Here is a 12460-nt window from a genome sequence, read left to right as displayed (position 1 = left end):
TTACATTCTAGTGGAGGAAGCAAGAAAATAAACGTCAACTGAGGTCAGATGGAAAAAAAAATAGGGCAAGTAAGATCTTTTATACAGATCATTAGAGAAGACCTATCTGATAATGATGTGGCATTTGAGCAGAGACATGAAGAATCGAAAGAGAGTCCTAGAAAGGGAGAAGAGAGTTCCAGACAATGTGAAGGCCAAGTTCAAACTCCAGAGGAGGGAAGACATAGTGTGTGCCAGAGGGGACAGTGAGGGAGAGAGGTCTAGAGCAGGAGATTCGATGGGAAAGGGGAGGCTGTTTGGGGAGTGAAAGAGTAGGTCTCCCTGCAGCCCCTGTAAGGGTTTTAGCTTTTATTCTAAGTGAGAAGGTGGAGTTAGAGAGGAGCCTTGAGAGGAGTGGCTTGACTTACACGGTGGTTGTAACGTGCTTAACTCACCTGAACTGTGAGCCCTCTGAGAACACGAGGTATGTCTTGTTCACCTCCGTGTAGACACTACATTTCCTGACATAGACTAGATCTCAACTGGAAAAATGGCTCCAGAGAGCATCTGATAGATGATCTGATAGAAGGATGCGTCAAAGCTCTAAGACAATGGTTGTTTTGTCTTTGAGGCACTTCAAAAATGTCAAGAATACATATGTAGTTACATATGCACATTATATATGTATATGTGTAACTGGATCACTTTGCGGTACACCTGAAACTAATACATTGTAAATCAGCTGTATTTTAGTTTAAAGCAGAGAATTTATCAGTACTGTGTGAGCTACTCTGCTCCTCAAAGCAAATGGAGAGTGGAGTTCTCCGTGATTGTTGGAGTCTAGCCCTCTTGTGTCAAGAAGAATATAAACAGGCAGAGTATCCATCCACTCAAAGCCCACATATTCACCTGGCTCTAATGAGGTTCTCAGATTTTAAAACTTGTAATAACTAATCAAAATCATAGTATTCTGGTTCTAGTTAAAAATAAAATGTCTGATCATCCCTTCTACAATGATAATGTTATTTTTCTGAATGTGGGGAAAATATTTTAATAGCAAGAATGAAAAGATTAGCAATTATTTCCCCAAAATATAGCTCCAAAAGAGAAAAAAATGTCTTATGTACAGTGTAAACCATTTCTCAAGAGGTTTATCACAGTACATTGAAATTTGCTTTTTGAAGAACTTTCTTATTTTTCTTCCTGTGTCCTTTGTGCTGAGAAGGGGAGTTAGTACCTGTTTTATTTCTCCACTTAGATGGAGTGACTTTTCCTGGTGTCGTTAGAATGATATTTGTATCACTTGTGAGTCTAGCTGGATCTGTCAATGCTTTAGCAGCTAAAAATGAATCATCCAGAGTAATTAAAATCCTGGGCTTATGATCAGACCAGACTCGGATTAAATCTTGAGTTGTTCACATATTAACTGCATGGCTTTGGCATGTTACTGATTCTGACTCTTTCACAGGGTGTTGAGAAGAGGAACCGAGATAATCAATTTAACATATTGAATGTGGTGCCTGTAATATATGGAATTAGAGTCTTTGGAATAATGATGGTGTCCCTGTCTACAGTGAGTGCTCAGTCTTTGAGGCAGGTTTCAAAGCAGTAGTGGAATGGTATGAGCAGGTGCAGCAGCCTTGGTCAGGACTGATTGTGTACCGTGGTTCACAGAGAGTGCGTGAGGTTCAGAATTGGGCTGCCAGGGTTCGAGTTCCAGTTTGACCAAACACTGAGACACAGTTAGGTGTGGAGGGTTTGGGTAAAGGTAAAGGATGGGAAGTGTGAACAATGTCAAAGGCAAACTATGTTTAGTATTCTTTTGCATGGAGTTGACTTCCCTGTCCATTAAATGCTGACTGGTGAGTGACAGCAAGTTAAGGTTCAGGGGGAGGAAAAAAAGAAAAAGAAAAAAAATCGTGATTAAAGAAAAAGGTGGTGAAAATAAATGGAGGAGTCAGGGTCGGGCAACGGGTCTGAGACCTAAGGAAGCAAACTAGGAGGAGGGGAATCCAGAGACTTCTGGTAGACCAAGACGAGGGACACAGAATCCAAGTAAAGAGCACCTGGGAAATCTGAAATAGAGAAATCTAATTAGACTAGTTATAATTAGAAACTGTTTCTAATAGAAAATAGAAAATCTGAAGTAGAGAAAATAGGGAAAGAATCGTTGTCGAATGGTCAGATGACCATCAGATTCAGGAAATTCATAGCAGCATAAAGCATAAGGCCTGATAGAGAAACAAATATGAAACATAAGTAACTGATTCTGATATTAAAGCTATTAATATTTGATATCCAACCAACCAGAAGAGTGTCTTTTCTGGACTCACCCTGGAGGATGAGGAAACCAAGAGAGATGATCCGAGTGGAAGGTTCCAGGTCAGGCTAACCCAACACATCAACCTGCTAGCAATGCAGGGACCAGGGGACCTTGTTTTCCTGGCAGGGAGAGTCTTCTAGCATCTCACGTGCATCTGGCCAGATTTCTCACCTCTGCTTTCATCTTTCTGCTGCTGCTGTCAAGCTTAGCTCCTAAAATTCCATGCTGGCTTTCGAACCTGGTAAACCCTAAGTACTGGGATTGTACTGATTTCCTACTTTCCAAAGGAGGAGGAAATTAGGAGAAGGAACAGGAATAGAAGTGGCAGGAACGAGAAATGTAATAGGAAGTCGTGTGGAAAAGAGAGGCCTGAAATCTGGACAGTTTTGCGTCATGACCAAGATATCAGGCTTCCCCGTTACCGGTGGCTGTAGAAATCAGTATTTGCCTGGGCTTTGTTCTCGTGTTGGTTCATTGGAGGATATGACTCTCGTGTGTATACTCACCTGTGCAATTTCACATGTAATTGGGTGTTATTCAGTTGGTGAAAAAGTAATTGCGGTCCTGGACTGTGAATTTTCAATCATTATAACTAGGCTCAAACACATCTTTATTAATCAAAATAGGAACCATTACAATCAGCACGTTTTTGTCAGTGAGAAATACATTTGTTTATTCCTGTAGCATAAAAATCTGTGCTTCAGGATTCAACGAACTCTTGGAAAGCATCTTCTACCTCCTGCTGGCTGTGGAAGCATTTTCCCTGCAAAAAGTTGTTGAGATGCTTGAAGAAGTGGTAATCAGTTGGAGAGAGGTCAGGCGACTGTAGCGTTGCCAGATTTGTTCAACTTTTGGAGCGCTGGTTGTGTGATACATGGTTTATTATCGTCATGGAGAAAAATTGGGCCCATTCTGTTGACCAGTGCTGGCTGCAGGCATTGCAGTTTTCAGTACATCTCATCAATTTACTGAGCATACTTCTCAGATGTAATGGTTTTGCTGGGATGCAGAAAGCTGTGGTGGATCACCAGAGAGTGACCATGTCCTTTCATTGGTGCAAGTTTGGCTTTGGGAAGTGTTTTGGAGCTTCTTCTCAGTCCAACCACTGAGCTGGTCATTGCTGATTGGTGTATAAAATCTACTTTTCATCACACATCACAATCTGAGAAGTGGTTTGTTATTGTTGCATAGAATAAGAGAAGATAACACTTAAAAATGATGATCTTTTTGATTTGCAGTCAGCTCACGAGGCACCCACTTATCAAGCTTTTACACCTAATTTGCTTCACAAGCCAAATGACCATAGAATGGTCAACACTGAGTTCTTCAGCAGCTTCTCATGTAGTTATAAGAGGATCAGCTTCGATGACGGCTCTTAGTTGGGCACTGTCAGCTTCTGATGGCTGATCACCGCACTCCTAATCTTCAAGTCTCTCGTCTCCTTTGCAAAACTTCTTGAGCCACCACTGCACTGTATGTTTGTTAGCAGTTCCTGGGCAAAATGTATTGTTGACGCTGCAAGTTGTCTCCGCTGCTTTACAATCTTGAACTTGAAGAAGAAAATTGCTCAAATTTGCTTTTGGTCTAAAATCATTTCCCTAGTCTAAAATAAATGCAAAATATGCAGCAAGTAGTAAGTCATCAGCAAAAAACATAAAGCAAGAAATGCACATTAAAATGATATATAACATAACCACGTTTATTTGAGAATGCATTCCAATATCAAACAGCAAAGTTCAGCAATGCAAAATCACAATTACTTTTGGACCAACCTAATACTTGCTTACTTTTCCCCTCTGGAAAGAAATCAGTTTCTTAAATGGGAGATATTTCCCAGCCCAGCCTGCGGAAAATAGAGACTTTTCCTCAATCTTTATTTGCCCTGGTGGCATAGAAATGAAAGTCGCCTGGGAAAATATGAGCTGAAAAAAATTGTTGCAGAATGGTACTTATTCAAGCCTCAAAACATAACCAATGGCTTGTATGGCAGCAAGATAGATATTCATCCTTAAGGCTTAACTAGTGAGCATCAGCACAGACTGAAGAGAGCTAATTTTCTATTTTCTGAAAAGAAATGGACCTGATAAGAATGATTACAGCAAAGTGCTCATACAGAAAAAAATGTCACAACTTTTTATCGAATTATTGTTTGGGATGTTTCTGTAAACTTATCCATCATTTTGTGACACTTTACAGTGTAACAAGACTTTTGTGTTTGTGAAACATCATTTTGAAATTGCCCCAAACTAGATTTCTCCCTTTCCCTCTCTTGTCTAACTGATGTTGGGTATAAATCCATGAATTTTGAATGACTGGCCTATTCACTCAGACTCTTTTGATTGCAAATTATAGAGGTCAACCTGAGTTTACAAAAGGGAATTTTGTGTTAAAGAAAAGGAAAGTCTCAGGGAGTCTCAGACCAGAAATCCTGCTTGGTTCCAGGGATGTTTTGGAATTCGGTTCTGGAAAGCCCTCTTGTGTTTCCTCTACCGGCTGCTTCTCCTTATACTTTGCTGTATTTTTCTTGATCTCATCAGATCCGCTTTTATGGCAGAGTAAGGCTTTCCCAAAGCTCCCAGATTTACATAGTATCATTTCCATCTCGTAGCATGACTAAAGAGTAGATTAAAGCCCTGCTCCATATTCCTGGGAGAAGCCCCTACCCTCTCGGGTCAGAAGGCGACCCCTGTCTGGTTTCATTATAGGCAGTCTGAACATGGATTCTGGGATTTTAGGGTGTGGGGGGCAGGGACAGTTTCCAGAAGAAGAAAGTTGTTACGGACTTGGTGAATTGTACCAAATTCATCTCTCCTATCATGCCCCAAATGGGCATGTTGCCTGGCCCTGAGGATGCCGTCACTAAATATTTGTCAAATGAAATATTTATTGGCTGAAAGTGCTAGTAAAGATACTTGACTAGACAGATGAAGATGTTTTGGCATTTTGAATGTCATGATAGTAGATCTTTTTAAATTGATTACTGTATAACAGGTCACTTAAAACTAAAGCTACTTTAGTTAAAATCTTTTGATTTCTGGCTATTTATGTATTTATAAAATCATTTAAAAATTAAAAATAATAAATTGCTGTGAGTACATTTGAATGAATTAATATACTTATGTATTCATTTTAATAGTATTTTTTTCTTTATTTCTAAAAATTTATTGACATTCATGAAGACAAAGCCTGGAGTAATTCGCCCCGCACCGGTAAAATCCAAAATATTACTGAAAAAAGAGGAGGAAGTCTATGAACCCAACCCTTTCAGTAAATACCTGGAGGATAACAGTGACTTCTTTTCTGAGCAGGTGAGTGTACACGTGAAAATGTCTTTGATATTTGGATAAATAACTGTACAAAATACAGAAATGCCCTAATGAATAGAGCATGTACAAGAAAATGTGATTGGAATAACCTTAGTAATTTAAAAAAAGCTCCATTTTCTGCATAATAAAAATTCTTAAATATTTCCAGGATGATATTTGGAAGTATTTAAAGGCTTTTGTCTAAAATTTTTCTACCTAGTGCTGGTATTATTTTGGGGATTAAGACATTACTTTCTATGAAGACATCATGGAGTCTTCATGTGATATAGATGTTGCATTCTTGTTACTAAAATACCGCTTCCTTTTGAAGTGACATACTTTTTTAGATTTGGTAGTACATTAGTACATTTGACAAAAGATCTATTGTTTGGATTCCTATCAACTTAGTAGAGATGATGTGATCCCCTAGATTGAGTGGTGCTAGGTAGGGAGTAGGAGGTTAAGTTATTTTAAGGTATTTTTTTTGTTTGTTTATGTACTAAAAAGGTAAATTCCCCTTATATATCCTATTGTTGGAGAATGTATAATGGAAGGTTGTTGATGATGCTTTATAAGATATTGGGGGAAAACATGAAGATACACATTTAGGTAGTATAAAATTTCATACATTATCTCAAAGAGAAACCTTGCATCTTTGTCTTCTTCCAATGCAAGAAATAGGCATAGGTTATATATTTTATATCTCAAACTTTATTACATGCTTAAGCAATGCAAACAATCCAGAAACCTTTGTGGATATAACTGGGAAACACAAGATCACCACCACATTTGGTAATATATAATAGCATAGACTTACAAAGGAACATAAAGTGCTGTACTCTTTAAACTTTAGTTTGAAAATGATAACTAACCAATTCTTGGAAATAGAAATTCTGTTCATATTTGTGAAACATAAGAAATATCTCGTCTCACTTTATGACACTGAGCAAGGCGTTTCATCTCGCCCCGTTCCAGTATCTTATCTTAGCATAAGATGAGGTGTTCTGATGAAGTATTTAAGGATCCTTCAAATTTTAAAATCTGGTTTACTTAAAATCTAAGAATATGACCAGGCTCAAAGTCTTGAAAAAGTTCATTATAAGTACTTTCTCATGCTTAGCTATAGTTTTTATTTATAAAATGGAGATGATAATATTTTCTGCTTATTTGTATATACTTTGTGAAGACTAATAGGATTTCAATAAGTTAAACATTTTTAGAGGGCACTAATATCATTAAAGGAAATGGCAACCCACTCCAGGGTTCTTTCCTGGAGAAGCCCAGGGACAGGGAAGCCTGGTGGGCTGCTGTCTGTGGGGTCGCACAGAGTCGGACACGACTGAAGTGACTTAGCAGCAATATCATTGAAAATGATAATTAGAGGCAATTTTTTCCATTTTTCAGGGGGAAAAAAGCCCTCAATTTAAACTAGAAAAGTCCTATTGATATATAAGGTTGTGTTCACTAAATTTGCACATAAAAGTAATGGAAATTCCTCTTAGGAAAGCATATTTCCATCATCAGTAAAAGCATTCATTAGATATCTAATGATACTAATCATTTAGAGGCTTAATGTGACATTTTAGACAATAAGGGATTATAAAAATTTATAAAAGTTATCTATTGTTATATGATAAAATGTTGACACAAAATAAATTTCACATATTATCCATGCAATATATTCTTTAAAAATGATCTAATGTTGTAAAGTAAAAATTGTATTCTTTTTTATTAGTATAATTTCAAATTTATGCATTTTACTTTGAACAAGATTCTTTGTAGAATGTCAAGTTAATCTTCCTATACAGTATCACAATTTACTGTCCTCTGGAATGATAAATTCCATTTTCAGGTGTAAGAAATTATTTTCATTAAAAGAAGTTGCCAATTCTTTTCACAGCTTTTCCTGACTATATAGCAAGTTTAAAGCTCTATGTATATACACCATAAACCAATGTATTTTCAGATAACTAGTGCACAATTTTAGTTCTTTTGTTAAGTATTTTGGTGCCACAGACATAAACTTATTTATATTTTCTTTCAATTTATTCTTGTGTGTATCCTAACTTCTGTGTCAGGGGACTATCAAAATTCAAAGAAGTCTAACAGAGTACTTAAAAGTGAATTCCGTACTTTGCCTGGTTTTATTCATTGACTTTGCAGGAGAGGAAAAATGCATATAATAGGAAACCAGGAAACTGCGTATGCTATCAATTGGCCTCTACATTGAGCTGTAACCAATATCTCACTGTGGCCAGAATCGACAATGGAGGCAGATACAAAAGACAGCTCACAGGTGTAGATGCTGAGATTCCTTAAACAATACATTGAGTAGTAACAATTTATGGTTTCAGTGTGGCTGCTTCATCAGAACTTAGCAGGAGGGAGTCTACTCAAGTGTATTCCGTTCTGGTCACTATTATTGTCTCCTTCACTGGTGCCACAGAATAAATTGAATGGTTCCACACTCAGCTGATCTCAGCCATCCATGTAATGGAGACTACTTCAGCCTGACAGTTGAGCCAAATTGGAGCAGCTCATATTCACTAATCTGCCTCATCCTGAGGATAGTTCCACATGACAGGAAGTGCTGAATGGGATTGTTAAGTCAGTAAATTTCCCCTGGCAGCCTCAGTGCCATAAAATATTATTTCAAAACTCTCGGTTACAAAATGTCAGGCACCAAAGATGATGAGACCAGATGGAAATGTATTTGCTATAGCTTCAGAAGGTACAGTAGGGCAGTCTTTTGAACTGATAATGAACTGAAATTTTGCCTGGAGATACCCTCTGAGTATTAAAAGCAAAGTTTGAAACCAAATGCATAATTGAGTCATTGAGACTTATTAATCAACAACTTTTGCATCAAAATGGCATAGGCCAGGAACTACCATTCTATATTAGATGGATTTTTAAACAAAGACACTTCAGAATGAAGCTTAGGCTTCTCTGAAATTACCTTTCAATCCATTATTATATCAATTTGTGGTACTTTTGAGTTCTTATAGAATATCCTCAACACTCTGTATATGGATATAAAACTATGATGATGTACTTTGAAGCATAGTTTTGTTAATAACTAAAGGTTGGGTTGGAAAATAATTAACAGAATTGGTTGGACAAATGGACATCCAGAAGATATAAAAGTTTAGAAAATCAATTTGCTGATGAAAATAAAGATACTAAAGAGAGGAATGGTTTTTTGTTTATCTCTGTGAGTTTTCAAAATATATTGATTTTTTCCTGGTCATTTAATGTATTTAATTAGACAAAGTGAATTGCATTGGAGTCTCAACTTAGTAGAAAAAGCAAAAGCAATTGCTAACCTCAGTTATATGACATGTATAAAACATTTTCATCCCATTCTTTATAAATTAGTAATTCAACCCATACTGTTAGATATATCATTTCTTTCTTGAAACCATAGAGAAATATAGGAAAAATATTTTGGACAGAATTGAAAGTTGGGGGGGGGCGTAATATTGTAGTTTAATCTGATTTTCCTGCAAATATTTTTCTTTTCTCTTAAATGAAAAAGAATGCTTTCTAGCGTGTATACCTCTTAACTTTTATTTTCCTTCTAATTTGCTTCAATAGGAAAATTGCATGTTTTTGTGTGAAAATGATCCTTTAATGAATTTCCTTTGTACCATAGAGAATGTAAAAGGATAATTTAGAGAATTTTCTTTGTTGTAGCATTTACATTCTTTTTTTTTACTTCTGAGTTTTCTTAGCCATCTGACTGCCCTACCAAACTATCTGCCTGACATTCAACTTTAATGATTATGTGGATGACTTTCAGATTTCTATCTAATTATTCATCAAATTATATTTTTACTGTGATCGTCCCCTGCACTTCTTCATGTCACTCACGTTTTATAGTTACTGAGCAGACACTCACCATGTCAAAAGGTGAACTAGATAACACTGCCTTTTTTTTCTGAATGACTTCTGTTTTTGCCACAAATTGCTACCTTTTTCAACATTTCTCAATCAAGGTGGCTCACTCTCTTTTATCATAAAATTATCTTTTATCTTGTTAATATTTTATTAGGAAGTATTTTTTCAGATTAAAATGTTTAACCTTTTCAGATCTAGAAATGATTAAGTGATTTGGTGAATAGTTTTATGGGGACACAGCTTAAATTCCTTGTAGGGCTACATTTGTTTTTGAAGAGTTAAGCCTAGAGATTCAGCTTCTCCAAGTTTTACCAGGTTGTTTTTCTTATTCATGTAATGAAATCCTTGTGTGTTTTTCTCTTCTTATTTCTTTCCTCCCTCCTCCCTTCCTTCCTTTCTTCCTGCATGCCTTCCTTCTTTCCTCCTCTATGGGTAATAGATAATAGACTATTTTCATATATGGGTTATGTACTATATGTAATAGATAATTTATCATCAGTACAATAAAACTTTTTAATAGTAAAAAATTGTCCTATGGAGACAAAACACACTTTTTCCTCCAGGATATAATCAGTTAGGAAACTTAGGCTTTTATCTCTCCCTTTTATTTATTATTGTTATTATTAGCATTGCTTTAAGCTTTCTCTTCACTTTGTGTATGTATCACGGAAGACAGAAGCTAAGGGCTGCAGGATCTGCAGGATCTGCACGATCAAGGGAGACTTCTTCTGTACCCCTCTGTTGCTTTCTGTAGGATTAGGAATCTTAGATTTTTACTTGCTTTACAACAAACACATAAAGAAGACCTATTTGTCAATTCTATCATAATAGACAGACCACTTCTAATAATTAGTTAAGCAACTGAATTCTAAACATTAGTGAAGCTTCAGAGCATTAGTAGTTTAACAAATAGTGAACACATAGCATCTGACTATATCCCAATCTACTGGGAAACAGTGATGATCTGAAGACTTTAAGTAAATATGTCCTGTTTTGTTAACTCCTCAGATGTCTTTATTTGTGAGAGATGACCATGACCATATTTAGAGCCTCTCATGTAAATTGTATTCCTCTTTTTCTGTTATTTGTTGTGGTTGAGTTTAACCTTTAGTTTCATTTTTATCTACATCTGATAGGATTGAGGTCTATGGCATAAAAAGTTGTATTCATTAAATCTAAATTTTTATCAATTCTAATTGGAAGGCTAAGTTTCTTTAAAAAAAAAAATTAAAATTAAAGACCTAAATAGACATTTCTCCAAAGAAGAAATATAGATGGATAATAAACACATGAAAAGATGCTCAACATTGCTTCAGTCAAGTCTGACTCTGTACGACCCCATGGACTGTAGTCTGCCAGGCTCCTCTGTCCATGGGATTCTCCAGGCAAGAATACTGGAGTGGGTTGCCATGCCCTTCTCCAGGGGATCTTCCCAACCCAGGGATCAAACCTGTATCTCTTAGGTCTCCTGCATTGGCAGACAGGTTCTTTACCACTAGCGCCAACTGGGAAGCTCCTCACTCATTAGAGAGATGCAATTCAAAATACAGTGAGTATGACATTACATTGGTCAGAAAGGCCATCATCAAAAAATCTACAGGCAACAAATGCTGGAGAGTGTGTGGAGGAATTGAACCCTCTTGCCACAGTGCACTGTTGGTGGGAATGCAAATTGATACAGACACTATATAGAAGAGTGTGTGTGTGTGCGTGTGTTGTCGCCTCAGTCGTGTCTGACTCTTTGTGACCCCATGGACTGTAGCCCGCCAGGCTCCTTCATCCATGGGATTCTCCAGGTAAGAATACTGCAGAGGGTTGTCATGCCCTCCTCCAGGGGATCTTCCCAACCCGGGGATTGAACCTGCATCTCTTACGTCTCATGCACTGGCAAGAGGGTTCTTTACCACTAGTGCCACTTGGGAAGCCCCAGAGAACAGAAATGGAGATTCCTCAAAAAAGCTAGGAATAAAACTACCATATGACCTAACAATCCCACCATTGTTAGGTCATATACCCTGAGGAAACCATAAAAGCAACAAAGAACATGTGAACGATGTGAAAAAGACAATGAGACAAAAAGACACATCTTCCCAGTGTTCCTTGTAGCACTATTTACAATAATTAGGACATGGAAGCAAGCTAGATGTCCAACTGATGAGTGGATAAAGAGGTTGTGCTGCATATATAAAATGGAATATTACTCAGCCATAAAAAGGAACACATTTGAGTCAGTTTTAATGAGGCAAATGAACCTAGAGCCTATTATACAGAGTAAGTAAGTAAGTCAGAAAGAAAAAAAACAAATATCATATAATAATGCATATATATGGAATCTAGTGGAGAAGGCAATGGCACCCCACTGCAGTACTCTTGCCTGGAAAATCCCATGGACGGAGGAGCCTGGTAGGCTGCAGTTCATGGGGTTGCTAAGAGTCAGACACGACTGAGCGACTTCACTTTGACTTTTCACTTTCATGCATTGGAGAAGGAAATGGCAACCCACTCCAGTGTTCTTGCCTGGAGAATCTCAGGGATGGGGGAGCCTGGTGGGCTGCCGTCTATGGGGTTGGACAGAGTTGGACACGACTGGAGCGACTTAGCAGCAGCAGCATGGAATCTAGAAAAATGGTACGGATGAACCTACGTGCAGGATGGTAATGGAGACACAGACATAGGGAGCAGAACTTGACACAGTCGGGGGAGTAGAGGGTGGGACGGATTGAGGGAGTCGCACTGAAACATATACATCACCCTATGTAAAATAGATAGCCAGTGGGGATTTGCTGAATGACCCAGGGAGCTCAAACCTGGTGCTCTGTGACAGCCTAGAGGGGTGGGATGGGATGGAAAGTGGGAGGGAGGTTGGAGAGTATGAGGGGACATGTGTATACCTATGACTAATTCATATTGACATAGGACAGAAATCAACCCAATATTGTAAAGCAATTATCCT

The 12460-nt window shown here is 37.6% G+C and overlaps 1 protein-coding gene across 50 annotated transcripts in view; it reads left to right on the top strand.

Annotated features, from left to right (window-relative positions):
- MLIP (muscular LMNA interacting protein) overlaps nucleotides 1-12460 on the top strand; it is a 288723-nt gene that overhangs the window by 223807 nt on the left and 52456 nt on the right. For all 50 annotated transcript variants that reach the window (XM_086371040.1, XM_086371038.1, XM_086371036.1 and 47 more), the window contains one exon: nucleotides 5482-5610. In XM_086371040.1, coding sequence (XP_086227166.1) covers nucleotides 5482-5610 — 129 coding nt within the window. The remainder of the gene's footprint in view (nucleotides 1-5481; nucleotides 5611-12460) is intronic.

Source organism: Bos grunniens, chromosome 23, assembly GCF_055505025.1.
Source record: "Bos grunniens cultivar Pamir isolate PY7600 chromosome 23, Bosgru_T2T1.0, whole genome shotgun sequence".
Classification (NCBI taxonomy): Eukaryota; Metazoa; Chordata; class Mammalia; order Artiodactyla; family Bovidae; genus Bos; species Bos grunniens.
Note: the sequence above shows the minus strand (reverse complement) of the source record. Positions and strands in the feature narration are given on the sequence as shown.